Source organism: Sparus aurata, chromosome 7 (genome assembly GCF_900880675.1).
Source record: "Sparus aurata chromosome 7, fSpaAur1.1, whole genome shotgun sequence".
In the NCBI taxonomy this organism is placed as follows: domain Eukaryota; kingdom Metazoa; phylum Chordata; class Actinopteri; order Spariformes; family Sparidae; genus Sparus; species Sparus aurata.
This window is the reverse complement of record NC_044193.1, coordinates 6,263,328-6,285,777: the sequence shown is the minus strand read 5'-3', so window position 1 is coordinate 6,285,777 and position 22,450 is coordinate 6,263,328. Positions and strand designations below refer to the sequence as shown.

General features: G+C 44.9%; 1 protein-coding gene across 4 annotated transcripts in view; it reads right to left on the bottom strand.

The window, feature by feature from the left end:
• Positions 1–22,450, bottom strand: part of acap3a (ArfGAP with coiled-coil, ankyrin repeat and PH domains 3a) — a 74,503-nt gene that overhangs the window by 12,051 nt on the left and 40,002 nt on the right. For all 4 annotated transcript variants that reach the window (XM_030422576.1, XM_030422574.1, XM_030422573.1 and 1 more), the window contains 11 exons: positions 14,712–14,770; positions 14,190–14,373; positions 12,391–12,435; positions 12,181–12,276; positions 11,583–11,657; positions 9,368–9,379; positions 2,761–2,873; positions 1,455–1,506; positions 1,022–1,122; positions 679–790; positions 358–566 (listed from right to left, as the gene is read on the bottom strand). In XM_030422576.1, the coding sequence (XP_030278436.1) occupies positions 358–566; positions 679–790; positions 1,022–1,122; positions 1,455–1,506; positions 2,761–2,873; positions 9,368–9,379; positions 11,583–11,657; positions 12,181–12,276; positions 12,391–12,435; positions 14,190–14,373; positions 14,712–14,770 (1,058 nt within the window). The remainder of the gene's footprint in view (positions 1–357; positions 567–678; positions 791–1,021; positions 1,123–1,454; positions 1,507–2,760; positions 2,874–9,367; positions 9,380–11,582; positions 11,658–12,180; positions 12,277–12,390; positions 12,436–14,189; positions 14,374–14,711; positions 14,771–22,450) is intronic.

The following is a 22,450-nucleotide window of genomic DNA, read 5'->3' as shown; positions in this document are numbered from 1 at the left end:
GTTGGCAACTGGACGTGATTCACATTCTGGAAGACGGTTCACCTCTCATACCAAGTGGAGGGGAGGGGAGCTGCAGGCGTTTAAACCCTGTGTGTCCTCACCGAGTCGGGCAGGACACGTGTGAACTCTGAGTTCCAGAATCGTGGTCGAAATAGGATTATATGGACTCAAATAGAATTATTAGACAAAAATGAACTGATAAGATGATTTTTCTTTTGGTTGTGCTGTATGTAAAATGTTTATCTACAGAGTAGCTCCGTCCGTCAGATCAACGTGAAGGATGTTCTTTGTTAATTCAAGCACTAACACATCTGATTCCTCCTGGCTTTCCCACAACGACACGGAATGTTTCTCTACCTGTGGATGCCGGAGCACTCGATGCACAGCAGGATGCCGAGGTTGATGGAGGCCCAGCGAGGGTCGGCCTGGCCGCAGTCGCAGCACTGCTCGTTGCCCGGCAGACACTGGATCCTCTGCAGGATGGTCTCCCCTCGGACGCTGCGCTCCCGCGGCTCGCTGGCCGAGTCGATGCTGCTGGTGGACGGAGAAGCCGTTCGGTCCAGGTGCTAAATATGAATGACACACAACAAAGCCACTCATTAGGTTACTTTGTTTTGTACTGCACTGCTTATGTCTCTTAAAACCAGAAGGTTGGTGCTCTCTGATCCTTTGTCTCACCTCGATGTAGTAGGTGTCTGGACTCTCTCTGTACGCTGAGGCGATGCTAGCTTGAACCGCCTGAATCCAGGCTTGCCTCAGCTTCTCAGACTCAGCCTGAAGCATACAGCTCCTGCAAAACAATCAGAGTAGTGTCAACAGTTATAGTGTGTCCTCTGTGTAGATCTGCATAATCGCACAAACATGTAAAACTAACACTGAATGTAGGCAGGATTGTTTTCTTCTGCTTTATTCATAGGCACACTAAAAGCGAAGGCACCACCGAATATATCATAATTCACCCTTTTGAGAACACGAATATCTGAGCCAGAACACACGCCGATCCTTCCTAGTTAAGTCTTACTTGGAGGGGGAGACGACCTCGAAGCAGAACCTCCTCTCGATGTCCTCACACGGCTTAACGGAGCACAGCCGGAGGTCCTCCACCACCACCGTCAGAGAATCCTGCGAACACGCACACAAACAGCGTCTCAATTCTCTGTTTGTCCACAAGCACACATGAAAAAACAGCTGTTCCTCGTTGATAAACACATTTTACTCTGCCTGCTGGAAGCTTTCTGTCCATTAGATATTCACACACGCCGATGTCAAGCAGAGAATTGAAAATGACCTGGAAACCCCACCGCCAGCTCCCAGATTGAGCACTCGCATATCAGCGGTGAGGGATGATGGACTTCAGTGAGAAACATTCATCACCCCCACCTTTAAAGTGCACTTAACCTTAAAGCCCAGTTTACCCAGGGGGGCTCTGGTAGCTCTGAGATATATGGACTTGCCTTGAGCTTCTTCTGATAGACCAGCTGACTGTTCTGTATGGAGAACCACCGCCTGAAGAGACAGAGAGAGAGAGAGAGAGAGAGAGATAAATACATTTATTAGACTATAGATGGATATCCTTCTGATGCTAAAGGGTCACTGAGCAAAAGGTGAACCGCTGTGGGTAGTGGAAGTGATCAAGGACGGGTAAAAGCACTGAGTCAAATGGGTTTATAGCTGCTGGCAACACAACATCGTGACCATGTGAGATGAATTTATAACGACGACCTCGTCCTTTTCAAGAGGAAGTATGACGTTGCAGTGGTGTCAGTGAGCTAGCTGTGTGCTACAAACTAGAGCCCTGTGTTTTCAGCCTAAACTCGTATACATTTAGGAAAATTGTCATTTCAAAGTATGCCGAATTAGCTGTCGGCAGTTCCTGTTTGTAGTTTAGTCATGAATGAAAAAACAACTATCACTTGATTTGTTTGATGCTGAAGAAAACTTAAAAATGTGCTAATTCTTAGCCAGGTTCTGTGTATAGGGGTGTCTGTTTTTCTATGATTTTCTAAGCGAATTTATGGATATGATAATCTCAATAAATTAGAAATCATCATATCCTTGAGAAGTGTACGTCCTCCTGAATAAGAAAATATGCGAATCATGTGTCTGAGTTCAGCTATCAAAGAGTTAAAACTCACAGAAGGAAGGAAAGTTTTGATGCATAAACTGACCACAGTAACTGGTTAACTTCTCACACTGTATTATACACAGATGTAATCCAGCATAAGATATATATAATGGAAGCAGAAATACACGTCAAAGCAAACTATAATGTCAGTAGAGTGCATACCTCCCTCAAGGCCCAACCTTCCCAACCAAGCAAAATCCAATTTTTTTTTTGTCCCTTTATCTGGACCCCCACAAGAATTTAACAGGGTCTATTCTGGGCCGAGACCCATCCTCCATCCAAGTTTCGTGAAAATCCGTTGAATTGTTTTTGTGTAATCCAGGTCACAAACCAACAAACGGACACAAGCGAAAACATAAACTCAGTGGCAGAGGTAGTGCCAATTATATGACTGCTAGAGCTGAACTACAGGATTTCTTTCGCAGAAATACTTACATAATTAATTTACATAATTTAATACTGAAATGTATATTTTGACATCTCCCTACATTCTTTAATTTCTGTTCGTCTTACTGAGTTTCTAACATAATACAACCTAAATGCTCAGGCTACAGCCACATAGGGCTTTTCAATCAATAAACTAATATGATATATTACAGTAAATAGAGATTTAAATAGAGAGCTGTATTAGTTACCTGTTCCAGGTCTTAAAGGCGTTGCTTGCCCTCTTGAACAAGTAGCCCTCCATCACCACACCGTTGGGAGCATCCACGTTGAACTCCACCTTAGAGTCGTCATATGAAAAGTCCTGTAGGAGAAGAGAGCGTGATTAACCCTGGCTGTCATTCAGAAGGTTAACAGACTGTCTGCAGGATGTCGTCCTAACCTTGAAATCGTCAAACAGGAAACAAAACTGTGTGTTCCTGGACTACCAGCAGCATTGGCTGTGCACTGCGCTGTGCATGCAGCCAAATCATCACACACTGTGCGGTCATGTAGAAACGCTCACGTGTTCGTCCATGTATGTATGTATGTATAGGAGGAGTTGCATGCCATCTTCCTGTGTGGCACGCTGAGGCATTTCATAACTCAACAGATGCGAGTATGACGCAGATTATTACATAAACAGTAGTATGATTCATGTGAAATTAGCCTCTAACCTTTTTATGACATTATTACACTTAAATACTCGCCAACAGGCAGTGGTGCGCAGGTATTTAGGGTGTAGGGTCGAGTGAATTGCCTCTGAGTTTTAGGAAGCACAAAAAAAGGCCAGTGCAAATCAGAGGTTTGATGTTTCATGTTGAGACTCAGCCTGTCCTGGGACTGCTAACGAGCTGCATGTTAGCAGTAATGTAATATGCGGTCAGGACAGAAAATTAACTTATCCAAAATGTAATTTCAACTTTGCGTGCATGCAGGAATCAGAGAAGTCCAGACCCAGCCTGCCCTCCAGACTCAATTAGGAGCTGCAGGCTTCAAATGCAGAGAGATGTATCAGAGAGTAGGGAAAAAAAAAAAAAAGTACCCAAGAAAATATGAAAGAGTCTGCCGGAGTGACCTGAATAAAAACTGATCCTCATTCACTCTGCTGTTTCATAACAGGGTGTGTGTAGCATGCGGCAGCTCCGAGAGCACGACCATTAACTTCTTACTGCGCGTTTGAATAATAGAACGGCTTTCTGCTTGACGAATTTTAACTTGTACACACATGAAAAAAACAAACAGAAAGACGTCAGAGACACAAAATAATTTAGTCATGGACCCTAAACAGGTACACTGAAAATACCAAGTGCCAGTTTTTTATCATCAATAATTAGTAACAACGACAAAACTCAGAAATATTACAACTAAATGCATCTTTTGCTAACAAAGCAAAAGCAAAAGACTGTATAAAATAAGCAGATGCAGCCTCCGAGTCTGAAATGCAAAGTGCATTCCTCTTTCCAATGGCCAGGAGAGAAGCAACTCCACTGGTTGCAAAAAAAAAGTGATTGTATGTAAGTTTATGAGAAAATTACCCTAGTTTTAACCTTATTTATAACCTCAGCAAACTGGTTTTCCTCATGAGTTTATGGACACTAATTTCAAGTCTTCTTCAATACTGCATGATTTTTGTTTTGTAAATGATGTTCCATTCAGAGTAAAATAGATGAGAAATCAGGGTACAGGCATCAGCTTTACCTTAAAGAAGACTTGCACTAAATATATCTCAAAGTCCCAGTTTGTCGCATCAATAATTCATAGAAAACATCCCAAAAATGGGACAAACAACAAACTGCAGGACGCAGTGAAAAGGTAGGAACTGCAAAATAAGCTTATTTCTTTCAGCCAGAACATTCTCCTCTTCAAAAAAAGGAGAAAGTAAACTGCAAATATCTTCATAATCAATTAACAATGAAAATGACATCAGAATCAACTGTCAAATTATCTTAAGATCTTAATGAGAACGACTGTGCTGAGTGAAAGCAATGTTAGAGAATCACAGAGAGAGAAGGAGATGAAGACAGTCAGTGAGAGCTCCAACAGTGTTATTCTAAAAATAAAACATTGTCACAGCGGTTCGTCTATTGCTTCGTTAAAAAGGGACAGATCTCTCTAAAGTCGGACAAAAAACTATCACAGAGTCGAGAGTTAAGTCCAAGTTAATCACTTCTAGATACTAAAATAACAAACATCCAAAGAAATGCAGAATCAACCCACCAGACTGTGGTCCCAGCGGCAAAAGATCTTCATTTTCAAGCGTTTCGTGTGTTCCAACAACATCGGAAAAAACGGCGATAATATCACAAACGGGGCTCCTGAAGCCTCTCAGAGTGAAAGCATCCTCTCGCTCTCTCAGCGCTCTGCCTCGCACAGCCGGGGCTAACACATTGTGTCGCTGCAGCTCGGTGTGCGTAATTCCGACACTGACATGTGTGCCCTCCACTACAGCCACCTGCCTGCTGCCCTGTGAGCCTCACAGGATTAAATCTAATTACCATACAGCTGCCAGTGTATCCGTGGCTGTGGGAGAGTAGTGACACTACACTACGCAGTACTGTAGCTGCTCTTGACCCAAAGACAAGCAGGCTGCTTTGACATTTCTGTGCCCGGGTCTGTTTCAGTTTTACAACTCCCTGCACACACACCTCCCCTGCTGAGGGAGGTGGGAGTTTCCAGTCTCCCGTTGACCCAGAGGGAATCAATCTGGCAGGCTGCCCGGACCACCGGACGAACACTACCGAGCGCCGATTCACCGTCCCGCACGCTTGACAGCAGCTCCGCTCACAGCTGCACAGCAATACACACCGAAATCTGCAAGAAGCGGTCGCAGCCTTACCTTCCAGACGAAGATTCGTTTTTGAATACGACATCAGAAAACGAGCGAGGCGACGCCGAACAAGATGTGCACTGGGTGGCACTCTGCAATCTCTCAACAAAGGCCATCTATTTTTGATGATGCGACGTCACACAGACAGAAACTGAACATCGGTTGAATTATTGAACGAGCAGGGAAACAGAGACTTCTAAATGTTTGGAGCAAATGTGGGAATCGTTGGGGAGCAGCGGGGTTAAAACACGAGCGTGAGTTTCGCCACAGTAGCGACCAGGTACGCACAGGGATCAACGTGTTCATGGGTTCAGATGGACGCAACGTTGGTCATGTGTAGTGAATCTGTTCAGAAAGTTAAAAGCCTTTTACTCTCAATACTACACCCCCCTTTTGGCGAGCTGACCCTTCCCAAGTCCCGCCCATTTTAAATCTGTGCTCCAATAACAGGTGAGCATGCTTAGCCAGATGAACCTCGGTCAACTTTCCCTGTCCGACGTCAAAAGTGAATTCGGCCGCGCAGCAGCTGAACTTCAACACCGTCACCAAAGACCCCTACGTTTGTTCCATTCATACTGATTTGATTATCTTACCGAAAACAAAATTCAGGATTTACGACATCGCTAGCCGGCGTTCAGAATGGCTTGGCGCCAGTTTGCATCATCGCCAGCGTACACTGGTGCCAGAGGTGTTACCACAGCAGCACACGCAGATAGATGATGGTGATGTCTGGACACCAAAATCAAATCTGACCACTTGTGCTGACGGTCTGTCTTCGAGATTGAATGAGAAACCAATCTAATTTGCCTGCTGTCTCAACGTAGGCTCGGCAAGCTGTCCCTTGGCTCATGACAGCAGCGACTCTGGCCATGAATGGGGTCGGAAAAAATCTGGTTGGAAAGTCGGACAGGCTGGCGAGCTGACGGAGCGGCCTACAGAGCTGCTGCTCACACCGACTCGAACAGTGGATGATGCAGACAACATGTCGTCATGCTCCATCCACCGTCTGCTGCCGTGCGTGGGTCCGCCTACGGGCCACTCTGCCAACTCTCAAACCAAATGGTGAGTCCATTTGGTGGCTCTGATCGCTCGGTCCGTCTGTGTCTCATTATGACTTAAGTCGACAAGCTTTCATCTGTTACAAACTGGCTTTATGCCTACATCCCATCTTGCCGTAGGTACCTGCCTAACACCTGCTTTAACTAATCCTCAACAGACCTGATCGACTTCACTCCAGAGTGACGAAAGCCTGACATCTCAGACACGTCTTGAAATACCACCCGGCCATGAAATGCAGAGGAGACGATAAAAATGTCACTGTGTCTTCTGCGATAGATTCAGGTGACTCACAGGATCAGACAGACTCAAGTTAAGGCTTTAATTAAAAAACGAGATCGAGCAAAAGTCGTCAGGAGCAGAGGTTAACGCAGATCAGCGGCTCCGAGTTCCTGACAGCTCCACTGAGAGAAAACTTTCCTCAGAACACGCTGAAATAAAACTTGTCGGGTAACGCGACTTTCTCTGACTCCTCTAATGAGCTGAAGCGCCGGAACGCAAAAGGGATTTTGAGGATTAGGGGAGTACAGAAAAACACCCCTGAAGACAAGGAAATAAAGTGCGATGTGATGTTTGAGTCTTCTGAAGATCTCATCTAATGGAGGCCCAGGGCTGAAACCTCTTGTGTTTATGAATAAATGTGTTATAGATATATTTGTCTACTGAACATCGCACCTCTGATCATATTCAAACAGAGTGGAGACACAACTTCTGGGGATGATTTTGCTTGGATGTACACAATCAAAATGTGTATACTGATGACACTCAGCTATACATACATACATGTCTGAGGTGAATCCGTTCCCAGGGTTCGTACACATGTTTCAAGGTCAAGTTCAAGCACTTTTCAAGCACTTTTAAGGGTCATTTACAAAATTTTCCAGCACCTAATAGCTGGGGTAAAATACACATCTACAGAAATATATATATTCATGATTATTTTTTTCACTTTTTATCACAATTATGTACATTGTATTATGCTGTAAACATCTAAAATGATGTTTCATGATAGCAAAAACTTTAGAAATTAAAGGAGAACACAAAGTTTTATCCAAAAAAAAGAGAAGCCACTTGGCGTTCTTCAGGTACACTTACACTTGGGACAAAGAGAGACCTGACAGCACCCTGTAATTTTCTTTTTTGACATAAACTTTTATAAGCTTTTCGCTTATTCATCAAAGTTTAATAATATTGAACGTGTCATCAGTCCAAATTGCATCAAATTCACCTTCTCCTCAGCCATACTTCTCTATTGTTACCGGGCTGCATGTGTGATGATACACACACACACACACACACTGATTTTATTTCTCCTTGTAATAAGAAAACTATCCAGTCTGATCCACAGAGCTATAATGTCAAGCACTTTCAAGCACTTAAACTAAAATCCAAGCACTTTTCAGACCTTGAAAACACAACATTGAAATTCAAGCACTCTCAAGGATTTCAAGCACCCGTACGAACCCTGTGTTCCGTCCCCCTGTGGTCCCATCAGGTTTGTTGGTGCCCATCATGGCTGACTTTCAAATAACACTTAATAGGCTGCTGGGAATCTTGGAGCATTTGTTACTAACCTCAAAAAGTGCTGTTCATCTTCTGTCCTCCAGCTAAAGACGATCTCAAAAAAATAGGTCATTCTAACATTTGCACATTCGCAGGAAGCCGCGCCGGCTTTTATCTATTCTCGGCTCGTTATCAGCCGCGGCTCCCTTCAAAACGTCACCGGCTGGTGCAAAGGGGCTGCTGTGCTGGAATCTTTCCACTGGCTCCCTGTTAGATTTAGAATCGATTAAAACATTTGATCGCCCACCATGAGGGCCTTAAATGGCTTCGTCCTTAGATGCATTTTGGATTTATTGACCTGCTGATTACTCCCAGGTCACAGTTGGTGACGGAGGCTATTAGAGCCTCCAAACGATGATACCTCTGCCTCTCGCAAGTCTCTTTTAAGTCTCTCCTTGAAACCTTTTCATCGTACAGGCTTTTAGAGATGTTCGATATGTGCTTATATTCACAGTGTAATGTTTTGTTGCTTTGATGTATGCATCATTAAAAGCGCCACACAAACAAGAGTATCCGATCGTTCCCTAGCCACAACATCCATGTGGGGTAAAAATAAATCCGCTGACGCACTGTGGCGCTCTGGAGACGTAAATGCGGAAATATGGAGCGGCAGGTGGAGCCGGCTGCCTCGGACAGGACTTCTCCATTAAATGTGTGGTTAAAAATGGATGGCTCCGGCATTTAGCCGCTTCACCCAGCCGGCAGCAGTGACAGTTCAGTCGGAGCACTTTAACTCTCTTTCTGCTCTCTCGTGTTTTTTTTTTTTTTTTTGTGCTTGTACCGACCGACTGAGGGCTGCCGCCCCCCCCTTTGTCCTGTGTAAGTTTACACAAGGGTTATTGGACATGCTGGATGCGATGGGGAAGAAAAGAAACAAGCGGGGGGGGAGAAAAAGAAATCTCTTTAACAAAGTGGGCCGCGCTGTTCTGAAAGCAGCGGTGAACAAAGGGCGAGCCAAACTCGAAAAAAAACGAAGATTTTATACAGTTTTGTGCACCAATGACTCTGAAGCTGCTGTTCCTTTACGCAGGAAAATCATCTGCAATGGTCAACAATCACACTGTTATCTGTGTATGTACAAAAACTGTAGTTATCCCTTTTGCAATAGGCGATAAAACAGCGTCTATACAGGCCACTCCAACTAGGAACAGCAATTCTAATTGTTTAGTATAAATGATTCAGGGTTCACTTCAAGCTTGCCCTCGAGGCTTCGGGAGTCCGGATCCAGCTCGGAGAAAACTTCAAAGGGGTTTGTTCATGTTCCTTACGAACACTGTTAGCCCACAGTTTTCGCGAGGAACATGACCAAAAGATGTGTTTCAAGTATAAAAAAAGTTCAACTCGGGAAAAACAAACGTAGGACGACTCACCTGCAAGAGGGTCTGAGAGGAGATGGCGGCATCCGGATCACAGAGGCAATAGAGAGAGAAGAGAGCAGAGCGTTAGAACCGGCAGACAAGCCGAGGTGGAGATAATACAATAATCGCACCTCTGATTATCCCCCTTACATCGCCCACTGGCTGTAACGTCACTATACTTGAATGTGGCTTCGACTTCGTGACCTCAGTTCACGGACCACTACAGTCCACGTCCGCTGGTGCGGCGAATGGAGCGTGAAGCTTAAGTGTCTTAACAGCTCCAACAACAAAAAAAAAAAACCAGATCAATAACTGGCTCCACATGTGACCCGGGCTCTGTCCACAACACAGACCCACAGCGCCTGGAGGGAGCGCACGACTGACCGGAGCGGGCTGACAGATGGTCGCTGATCCCGGGATACAGGGGAGCCAGACGCTGGCCCGCTGAAAAGACGGCTTCCTGAATTATTAAATGGCAGGACGGTGGACAAGGAGTGCACCCCGCGTTTGTGGATCCCATTTATCTGAACACCAGGGGACAATGTAGTCATAGTTGAGCTGGATCGATATAACGCTTTGAGTCATTTTTCAAGATTTTGGTTGTTCCTGCTTCGTCAAATTGAGGATTTTGAGTGTTTATCCATTTTTATATGCTGTCGGAATGAATAACCCTGAGTTTTGGACTGTTGGTGAGACAAAAGAGGACAATTTAAGATGTTATATTGGACTCCTTGGGACACCGTAATGAGCATTTTCTGATTAATCAAGAAAGTAGTCAGCAGATTTACTAACAAAGTTTATTCAGTCATTTAGTCCGTAACGGAGAGAGAAAAGATACCCGGCTGCCACTCAGCCTTCGTTTTCCTGAGAGATTTTGTGCCCGATGGCGGATAAAAAAACAAAATTCAACCAATTCCAACGCGGACTTGTGTAATTATCCTCAAGCCGTTCCACTGTGCAATCAACATTCACTTCACAACAAATAGTTTTGGTGAAAAAAATGACTCAAATCTGCAGCCATGTGCTCTGTGAGGCTGCAGGACTCCCTGTAAACATGTTTTCCGCCCGGAGGCAATGTGCTCTGTGACTGAGGCGCATGACAGTGGTCGCTTTTTTGGAACAAAACATTTACAAAATCTAGTCAACAAACTCCATTCGCTCATATGTAGGCCAAGTGCAAGATTAACCCTCACATGGTCCTTCCTCCGTCTACAAACTAGATCACATAACTTCCTTTATGGTAGAAAAGTCGTCTCAAATGGTCTCATGAGTCTCGCTCGATATCAGGTCAAATACACAAGTTGTAGAGAAACACGTGCACCTGAATCTCATCGAAGCGTGCACTGTCATGTCCTGCAAAACCAACGTCTATCTGGAAGAAATACTAAGTTTCTGGTGAGACCCATGAGATTGTAGTCAGGCACAGTGATGCTGTGGGCTAAATATTCAGACAAAGAGTATCACCAAAGTCAGAGGGATCCAAGATATTTCTCTCCGTATAGAAGTGGTGGTCGGAGTCCGACATCCACAGCCTCGCGACACGAAAAGCAACCAATCAGCACTTTACCAGTCTGAGTCCACATTGATCTTCCTTCTTACACATCAGCACATTCTGCAGTTTATGTACCGAACGTCTACAGCAGACAACAGTGGGATTAATGGCTCTTAAAAAAACATTACTTCCACCTGATTTAATGCTTAAATCAATGCCTGGACTTTGTTAGAGGGGATTAATCAAACACTTCCCAGCTGCCCAGGTCTAATCCCACCCCCAGTCACAACAGATGCACTGGGCCAAGTGGCAGACTGGGATCCCGGAGGTGAGATGTGAGCACGTTCACACCCGGTTTGATTCATCGAGCCGCTCGGTGTCCAACCTGCCAGAGCTAACCAGTATATAACTTCAAACCATCCAGACGGTCTGAGGCCTTTTCTATCACAGAGATATATCAATGACAGACAGGCATAAGGGGCTCTCAGATTCAGGTTAGTGTCAGGTGTGTGTGTGTGTGTGTGAAGGTAAACAGGAGAAGACGGTCTGACCACTGACAGAAACGTAGAAGAAGCTCCTCAGAAGCAGAAGCTGAAAATGGTCCAGTGACGCCAACAATCTGAACTTTTTTGCAACCTTTTCGCTCAGTTTTCTGCATCCATTCAAGCATTTCGTCCCATAAAACCAAACAGTTTTTATTTGGTCAATCTGAGAAAAACAAATATAGGAACTCACCCTCTGCTGAATGGTTGCGTGTTTGTGCTCCATCTCCCTCTTCTCCATCGCTGAATCAATCACCAGCTGATCCAGCTGAAAGTCAGAAAACCAAAAAAAAAAAAGTTCAGCGTTCTGATAAAAAACCCTGCATCCCGTGTAAACGTAACACGCAGTATATAGTAGAGGAACAGGACTGTCAGAGCGATTCACAGAGGCTGAGTGTGACATGTTCCACTTGCAAACACAAGCTCCAATGGCACATTGGGTCAGTGTTACATAACGAAGCATCGATTCCTGCAGCAGTGACACATTCTTTAAACCACAGTAACATGTGGGTGAAATAATGGTTTAAACTGTAATGAAGCTTTTCTATTGGGTGCAGAGAGGAAGCTTGTCAGGTACAATACACCCAAGATCAAATCGAAAAAAACAAAAGTATCAACCAGGAAGCAGAAATCCACATGATGCATTACGCAGCTGCCTCCTGTCGATAGTTCAAATGAGGATAAACCCGATCCCAGTGCAGACAGAGCGCCTGAGGGGGGGAATGAAGCGATGGTGTGACTGATGACTGATGGAGCAATACGCCGAGCGGCGACGGAGACGCTTCGCTCACCTCAGCAGCCAGCTTCTTCATGTACGGGTCGATCTCATCCAGCAGGTTGTAGCCCTGCTGGAACAGCGAGTACTGGGCGTGCATGAAGGACAGCATCTGGATGGGACAGGAGCATTTTGTCTTTTAACTGTGCAGATGTTTGTACGTGGAATATATCACAAAGGCGACACAGAGGACGATGCACGTGTTTGTGCGTCTGCAGGCACTCACAGCATCGAGGATCTCAAATTTCTTCTTGGCCTGGAGGACGTTGATCTGCAGAGAACGAGGACAAATGTGTTTTATTCTTTTATTCATATTTGGTTTATTTTGCTCCTTTCAGTGTATGACGTCCAAAACGATCACACAGGACACATAATTCACTTTTACCCGTTATAGTTGGACACATTCCATGAACGAGCGTCAGAGTTGGACACTCGTGATGCATTCAGGTGCACGTCGTAAAATCCCTGAGCGCCAACAGTGACGTCCTGGTTTATTTATTGTTCTTTCACTACATAACTTTTGATAATCAGATTGATAATATATCGACATCCCATTAATTTCTACACAGGAAAATTTTAAATATTCTATTCGAAACCTGATCGCATCAAATTGCCGTCAGCAGACTAAACCAAACTTTTAATCTCCGATAACTTTCAAGATGTTTTACTGCGGCAGTTTTTTAGATGCGTTCTTACTAAAGACGTGCGTCATTCATTAATCAATTTAATCTTTTACCAACAATCTTCTGGACCCCTGACCAAAGGCAGCAATATATAGTGTATATCAGTTTTTTAAAGCCCTCAACTTGGAAATAATGCAAGTCTATGTAGTTTTATGCAGTTTGCCCTCTGAATCGACTGCTTTTCCACATGTAAGACTTGTTTTTCAATATTTGATATGCGTAAAATCACTGTTAAAAAAGGAAATAAAGAACTATAATGAGTTTTTCCCCCAACTTACTCTCAAGCAGGGGCATTCTGATGTCACAGGATAAAAAAACACGCCGGAATATTTCCTTTAAAAAAAACACAGGTGTTGATTTTCAGTGATATTGTTATTAAATTTGAACTTGTCAGGCCATCTGTTATGTTTTAACCCACAGTCTCAGGTCACCTACAGGCTTATTTTGAGGCTCAAGGAAAAATAAATAATTCAGTGTGTCCACACTTTTGCCAGAAGCACTCAGATATTGTGCTTATAATCGTCCAAAAGAGCCCAAAACCCCCCCAAAAACACAAAGTCTGTGCTCCAAATGGTTCAACAACAGCTTGGAATTGACTTGTGGTTGATCGGGTGAGACTGAGTCACGCCTATCTAAGATTATTCTATATAAACGTCCAGGAATAAGAAGAGGATTTCACCTACAGGAAGTCGAGATAACTCCCTCTTGTGGACGATATTTATCTCTTTCTGGAATAATAAACTACAGTCTTTCCCCCTCGTGGGTCAGAAAACTTAACGCGCTGCCATAAGAGAACACATTCCCTGCAGCGTTTCCTGGATGGGAGCCTTTACATTCTACATCGCAGCCGCTGCAAACCTTAACGACATTCAGTGCTGCGTTTAAGAGGTCACTCACACATACAGCGCATCTCCCTCCGGCTCTTGACCTTCTCTGCTGTTAGACACTTTCAATTAAGACTCAAAAAGGGGTAAGACGTCTGAGAGCAGAGAAACAAGGCACCCGGCAGACGGAGGGCGGAGGGGGAGAATGGAAAAAAGAGGGCACGGCCATCACAGCGGTCACACTGAATCAGTGTCTTTGTGCCCGCCGGGGGCTGCCGAGGGTAGGAGGGCACAACTTGTGGGCAAAATAAACGCATGCTGCTTCACAAACAGAGAGGGGAACGTGTCAGACAGGAAGGAGGGCGGACACGGACATCGCTGCAGGGTCACAGGGCTGCATCACGGTCGTTCTCTATTCTCTAGAGTCTATTTGAACATCATCTAAATATTTTACAGCATTATTTATCCCCCCTCCTCCTCCTCCTCCTCCTCCTCCATCAGTTAGCCACGACTCTAACCTGCAGCACGTAGTCCAGAGCGAGGTGTCTGAAGCACTTGCGCGTGATGCTGAGCGTGCCGGCGGCCTCCTCCACCTCGTGAGGCTTGTTCCTCGGCGCCTGAGCGTTCTTCACCTGCGCGATTTCCAGGTCCTCGCGCACCCGGTCGAAGTTCTTCTTGGTGTCCTTGAACTTGCGAACATCCCTGACAAGACACACACGAGATCGGTAAAACAGCTTCACGACCGGATCACAAACAAACAGAATCGCAAACTTTGGATATTTCGACCGAACACGGGGGGGTCAGCGTGAGGTCACAGGTCACTTCAGGCTGCATCGCTCATGATACGTCTGTGACAGCGTATTCGGGCTGCAGAAGCTTGTACTCTGTTAAATATTTAAAAATGCCAAAAAGGTTTTTCGGGGGGCATCAAGGGTACATCTAGGCTTTAAGGTTCTGGACTTTCTTCTACCTGTGTTGAATAATTCAAAGGTCTGCAGGGAAAACCTGACTGAAGCACCGCGAGCGAGAGGTTTACTCACTCCTTCACGAAGTTCTGCAGCTGCTGCTTCACAGAGCGCTGGGCCTGATCGAACAGGATCTGAAACACAGGGAGAGAAGATAGAGCATTACTTAATTATGTTTTTGAATCACATGCAAACTTTATACATCAGGAAGCTGCGTTAGTAAACCTGAGGAGAAGTGGTTTATGTGGATGAGCAAATCAAAACTCGAGCCGAGACGATCGATCATTTAATCAGTCGGCTAATGAATGTTTTAATGCTACTGAGGATCGAGCTTTTCTTTGTTTTTTGTGATCTTGTTGAGGTCAAAGGAGACATTTAACAGAGAAAATAATCAAGAAATGTATTTCAGATGAACCAATAACACAAATATTGATATAAAATCAAATTAAAACATAAAACATTTTCTAAATATTACATAAAAGATTGTATAAACTACATTTATCAGATGGTTGTAGTTACTATTCACTTGTCAATTAAGGATTTTACAAAAAAAAACACATGATGAGTTTACAAAATACATATTTATGATTAAGTGATTCCCAAACTTTTTTGACCCCGTCAAAATAAAGTGTCTCATCAGGGATCTTGCTCATGTTTCAGATGTAAATTGATCATTTCCCACTTTAAATCAATCAGATGGTCTGTTTTAAATTAATGCATGATGGGAAAAAAAAGGGTCCGACAGTAGGACAAAACAACCCACCGGTTCAAGTTAACTGTCAGGTCAAATTAATGACTTTCAGCCTGACGGATAAAGATGTAGCTCCTTTTGTTTAATTGCTTTTCAGCCTTTAAAACCAGCACGGCAGAAAACAATGCAAACTGTCTGCACGACCTCGAGCATTTCAGCTTTTCTCGCTCAAAGACTTTTTGGAGGGAAAAGAACAGCGTGCGTTCCTGAAACACACCCACAACGTATTTCTAACCAACAGAGGGCGATAAAGCACAGCTTTTTCACACGACTGCCTGCAAAGGATGCAAATCGGCCCTTGATGCCCGCTGGAATGAAAAGGTGGAGGAGAGTCGCTCCGGCTCGAACTACACCCGCTCTGACACAATAACACGCTGCCTTTGTCAGGTGTTTCACAGTCAGGACCCTTCCTCCTCCTCCTCCTCCTCCCTCCTTCAGCCTCTCAGCACATCCTCTGTGATTCCTCCTGCCATGCTGCCGCTGCTGCTGCTGCTAAATAGGTCACTCGGGCAGAGAGGGAGGGAGGGAGGGAGGGAGGGAGGAAGTACGAGGGAGGAGAGGAGGCTTTCGGTACAATGTGACACTGCAGAGTCCGCATCCAGCGCCGGGTGCAAACCCACTCGCCGATCATGTGGCATCGCCGCAACCGAGGTTAAAAGGGTTCTGACTCCTCATCCGGTCTGAGTAATTGGATAAACAACTCTGTGCGTGGATTACAAGATTTGAGTTTGCACGGCATTGTAAAAGTAAGGCTTACGGGTGTTTTAACTCGGGGATTACACCGGCGCTGATTATGAGTCAGACAATGAATCTGGAGACTGAGTTGTGCGTTGTGCCATCGAGCGGCGCTGCGATCCCTCAGCGTCACTCACAGAGGGGCCAAATAACAATGAAAACAATATCAATCAACCAATCATTGTAATATTTTTGATCATTTTCTGACATTTCTGTCTTCTGCACGCTCAGGGAATCCATGTAAAGTGTGTGATCTCACACAGGAGCGCTGTTCATGAAGTAAAGGTTGGTTTAAGACTGTCGGAGCGTCTCAGAGCTGCACAGGTTTATCCTGATTTTCTAGACATCGTTGTCAAATGTCGCATCGAAAGTACGTTTTGAAACCAGCTTGCATTCAAATGGCCCTGTGGCGGTAACGGCAGCTCGTCCACCTCCGCAGTAACATGTTAAAAAATACATTTAATTGAGTTGGATTTGACAGGACGCTAAAATAAAGATGTGGCGGAGATGGAAGCGGTCAGCTTCATGGTATTCCCGGCACCACCTCTCGAGAGAGACGTGTTGGTTCTGATGGTGGGTTGAGGCTTCGTTTTAACTGCTCTATAAACCCACTGGGTCCAAATGAGTGTGAGAGCGAAAACAACGAAGCCGCCCTCCCGCCCTGTTCACCAGAAACACACAGTGAGCCAGCGACACACAAACAGGTGAGCCGAACCCTCTCCAGACGAGATAATGAAGTGTTTATTAATGGCGTCCTGTCGCGTTCAAAGGCCGCTCTCCGTGACTGCACATCGCCCGGAGGTTTGATGGAGCGCGTGTGGTCTGGTTTTGTTTTTTTTTCTTCCTGGCTGCAGTTTAACGAGCTCCTCCGACAGCACGAGTGAGAAGTGGAGTGTTGTGCTATCGAGGGCTCCTTCAAACATGCAAACAGAGGCGGCAGGTCAGCGGTGTGCTGCGGCCATAAAACACCCGGGTGTAAGATGACGTCGGGGCGGCGTGCGGACGAGGACGGAGGTGGCTCAATGTAAACCGCGATCTTTAAACGCAGTCGAGTCAACAAGCGCAGGTCCATGTTTGTGTGTGTGGCAGGGGAGCTGCTGTGAGACTTCCTGGCTCTGGGGGAAGTGCTGCCTGTAGCATTCCTGAGCTGCTTTGTGGCAAGTTGACACCCTACTTTTCTTTGTGCGAGGTGCCACCGGTCGCCTCGGAGAGATGAGAAGCAGCTCGACAGAAAGAGATTTAAGGCGGGATCGCCAACCTGTCGCAGAGAGGTTAAACAATATGCCTACGAGAGAGAGTGACACTTGTGAAGTGAGGTCCAATAACGTGTGAGATATTTCAGCAAATGTAAGATGTACTGCATTCAGATTCGGACATTCATGGTCCCCAGAGGTTTAATCCCTAATTTAGATGAACATCTAGACTCACCTACAGTCGCAGCATCAACAAGTCAAAATCTCTTCCTGCTATCACTGGATACATCCAAAACTGATGCCATTAATTAAGTTGTTCCTTGACCTTGCGGAAAACATTGCTCCTCAGCAACAAATACACCGTAATATACAAGCTAGCATACAATAATGAGCGATAAAACCAGCACTTTGCACTGGCCGACAACTAACAGCAGTAAAATGTCTTCTGAACTCAGAACTGCACCAGCAAAGGCAGGAAAGACGTAGCATTCTGAAATTTCCCATGTTTTGTACGGAGGGGAAATCACAAAACGTGTTTGTTCAGTGGATTTAGCATTGAAAGCTAACTCGTTACAATCATAGCGAAACAGAGTTGAGCTTGTTCTGAGCTCCTGTTAAGTGATTTCTCCAAGTGAAATGGAGCGCTAACATTGTTCAGATGAAGAAACAATGTTTTTTGGAAATCTAAACACAGTTTTTGTCAATGAAACGCTCCTTTCTATCTCTGCTAGCTACTCGCTACGACGCAAGCTAACGATCAAGGCCAGTTAAATTTGATTGGATAAATATTCTAATGTTTTACAACAGAAGAGAGGTGTGGGATTATGTATTTTATCAAAATAAGACAAGACTACAACTTGAAATGAAGGCTTAGTCTTACTTCACTGTGTTGGAGGATCTGAGCTAACTTAAATGCTAAACATTAGCATGCTACTGTGCCAACTGTGTCTTGTCATGCCAGCGTTTGGCAGTTAGCTCACGTCTTGAGGTGACTAAGCTCAAAGCTGTTGACTTTATGAATGAGATCCTTCTTTGTTTGGATTTGAAATCTTCTCAGCAATTAATGGCTATCATAACATTTTATTCTCACATTTGACAGACAGATCAACACACAACAGAGTTTGAATGTCGAACAAAGAAGACACTGTCAAACATGTTTTCAGTAGGTAAGCGAGGAGTATCTGGCACATCTTCCCGGACCTGATATCAGAGCCGAGGAATGAGACGCACACCGTCGCATCACAATGGACCTCTGTGCTGACTGAGAGTCGGCTCATTCACTCTCATTCCACCAGCGTGTCGGGACACGGACGAATCTAATGAGGTCAGTCGAGCAATTATCTTCAGGCCGAGGTGCCGATCCAAACACAAAAGCAAACACGCAGCTGAGTGGTCTGTCAGATCAGACAGGAAAAAGTCAAAGTGCGAGGGGATAAACTGTTGGTTTAAGACCCGATCCGCTTCAGAACGCTTTCCGCCGTGACGTCAACGTTTCTGCTCGTGTAATGTTCAGGTTTTCTTAATACTGCCTGCCCTCACGTGCATGTTAACTGGAAATATACATTATAATGTAGACCAGTAAGGCTCCACCGTTAATATAATGGGTTTAATCAGGCGGGGTAAAGATTTAAAAGACGTTCAACAACAAAATATTAGCACCTAATGTTGATGACGGTGCTGCATCATAGGTAACTGGACTTGTTTCCGTGCCTAATAACCATGTAAACACTTAATCTGATCTTTTCTCTCTGGCAGAAATAAATATATCCTTTCTGCGCATGTTTGATCTACATGGGGCGAAAATTTGGTGACGAGTTTCATGGATGGACAGAAACAAAAACTGGTTAAACTTTGAAAACTGTATAAACAGGCAGGACAACTTCTTCTTCTTCTTCTTCTTCTTCTACTTTAACATTCCCGGAAAATTAGATCACTTTGCACACGTCAAAAAAATGTGTCTGATTAAATGCTTTGGGGCATGAAAACACACAGATTGGATCATTTTTACTGAGTGTCACTGCGGTCCGTGTGCTTGGCAGCCAACGGATTTTCATTTTGAAATGAGACTTTCTTACAACTTCTGCGTCACAACAGAAAAGTTGTCGCGAAACCAATGATGGATGATGATCTTTTTCCGATGCGTCTCCTGATTTTGGTTTTTCTCATTTCAAAACGAAAATCCATTGGCCGCCAAGTACAAGGACCCAATGGTGAAGTTTTAACGTCTAATCAGAATGATTTCAATCAAATTAAAGGAACATTGCTCATGTAACTGCAGCTCAGGTCAACAAAAACTGAACATAGATAAAACATATAAAAACTTTGCATCTATGAACTTGAAATAAAGTTTTTCTTTATGGCACCGATGTTTAAATGAATTGCAATATATTTTACGGATGAACTCTGACTGAAAGAGTTAAAGGTCATGTTGCATTCACCGCCTCTTTACTGATCAGCTGTGAGGTGAATCTGCCACTGGAGATCAAAACTCCTTAAAGGGCTTCAACATTAATCATAATATTCAGAGGACGGGTTCTTGCTGTCCGTGTGAAGTATTTTAAGGAACACGATAACAACAAAGTCTTACGAGGCCACAAATAAGAGTGTTAATTAAATATCGGTCTCTCCATCGGGGCCCTGTTCTCCCTTTGAAGACACATTTTTTCATACATCTTCACCGTCTGAACAAAGGATGCAGTTACAGTCTGCGGGGAACGATCAGGAGCGCAGCAGCAGCAGACAGAAACGGCTTCCTGCTGCGCGTCTTGCTTTTGTTTTCTATATTCCAAATATAAACCGAGAGACACCGGCGTTGGTGCCCCACGTGGGAATTCACTCCATCAGCCTGTGTGTGTGTGTGTGTGTGTGTGTGTGTGTGCAGCCTCCATCCTACTCCATCCAAACGAGTTCAATCAGGAAAATCAAAACCGCCTGAATGTAAATATACGCGACTGCGACCTATAACTCCGCCGTGCTTATTTTAAGACTTGGCAGCTCGAGATGTTCGCCTCCGTCTCTCCTCATCTCTAATGGATGCTCGGAGAGTCAAACGGAAGTCAATAATTTATGGAGTGTTCATATGGAGTTTCATGCTTGAATTAAAAAAGGAGACAGAAATGTTGGCCTGGTTCTGTTGACGCTTTTTCTTGCCGCCCGTCGGCAGACAAAACAACTCTTGTGACCTCGCAGGAAGGGCGACGCGAGAGCCGCTGCGCCCGGCCCACGTTCGGACTTTCATGCGAACAGAGGCCGTTTGTTCTGTTGTGCCGTACGAGACGGGCAGGAGAGCCAAGATACCAGGAAATGGAGGGAAGCGAGAGGGCCCGCGACTCTTTTATACTCTGCCCGTCTGGGTTTCAAACATATGCGCCGCTCGTGTTTATTTTGAGGGCATCCGAGCGTGGCCACAACAAGGGCGGCTGGCACTCAGCGGCTCCCCTTCCTACGACGCCTTTTTGTTTTTTTTTCTCCTTATTCTCGAGCTTGCAGGCTGCCGTGGCGGCTGCACGCGCGCCGTGGGACGTCCGTCACAAGGAGCGGATATAAAGCACCGTCATCTCTTATTCATCGGAGCGCTGCTGGAGTCCTTTTCGGCTAAGGCGGCGCCACACACACTTAAACGCACGGGGTGTCTTTTCTGATTAGAATCCAAATGCGTGAGAAAGATGTCGACAGAAAAATGCGACAGCTTCGGGTCGAGTATCAAGACTCCCCTCGCTGCGTTTAGGTCACATCGTTGCAAATGTTATCTTTCGGTGAAATCTTTTCCTCTGGGGGATCCCCCTCTTATCGCTTCAGTCTCGCACTACTCGCACACCCCCATCACCACCATCACCGCCGCCGCCTTGTTCTGCTTTTACATCAAAGTACAAGGAAAACCTTTGAGAGCCAATCATATTAATGTCCAGTCAGACTCTTGGCTCTAATGGACTGGAGGGAGGGACGGAGGAGGAAGAAGAAGAGGAGGGAGGAGGAGGAGAGAAACAGGAGGCTGAAAACCCAGCTGAGCTTACAGTGGAGGAGGCCAGCTGGTCCCGGGCCAGACCGCGCTCTCTTATGGTCTCTAAAGTGTGACACATTGAACCCGACGAACAGGGAATCTGTCAGTCGGACAGAAACGCTGACAGACCGACTGGGAATGGAAAGAAGAAGCACTTGGAAACACAGAGAAGCATGCCGTCCTAAAAACTGCCGGAGGTTAAACACGAAATCATTTTAACAAAGGAGCAGCAGCACAAAAAGGACACGCCTCGCTGTAAAATGCTCTTAAATAAAACATCACAATCTACAGCCTCCATCACGGAGACAGCTTTTCGTTGTACTGAATGTAGAGGGATCATAATTGTCGCTTTATTGCCAGATTTTCAGGTAGACTTTGCTAAAATAAATGCAGTGCACGGGTTTCGTCACCGGTGTCACGTTGCGCTACGCTGGGGTTTTTGTGAAACCATAATTGCCGTCATACGCGCTTCACTGTGGCCGACGCCTACTTATAGAACTTGAGTTACATCCAGTAACCAACGTAAACATTTTTTCATCCCATCACATGATTAAAGAAGTGAAGACCAAGTGAAAAAACTATGTTTTTGGTGGAAATGTCCCCACAACAACTGGAAAAGTCTGAGCTATGTGCGCGCCAATGATTTCTCAACGAGGGCCAGTGACCCTAAAAAATCAGGACACACTTTAAAAACTCAAGCTCGCGTACGGATTGTCAGCAAGTTCAAACTTGGGAACCTGTAAGTGTCGCCTTTATTTCTTCTATTGCTGCTCGCTGGATTAATGTTTGGAGTACTTAGTATGATGAGACAGTCAAGAGAAATGTAGTTTGCACTGTCTGAACATCGTCATTGAGTTTTAAAGAGAGATTCAAGCAAAAGATACTTTTAAAAAAGCACCGTAACATTGTGTCTGACCTCCACATGGTACTGCACACGTGCAGCTCTCAACAGAGATGGGAATGAAGCGAGATGCCTCACTCTGTAGCTATTTCCATCACCAGCTCCATGTGTCTGATTCAGAATGTTATTAAGACTTTTTAACGTCTTCTGAATGAAATAACATGTTCATAACATCAAACATGAAACACCAGAATAAAAACAGAAAGGCAAACTCGTCCACTAGCAAAGGGAAAG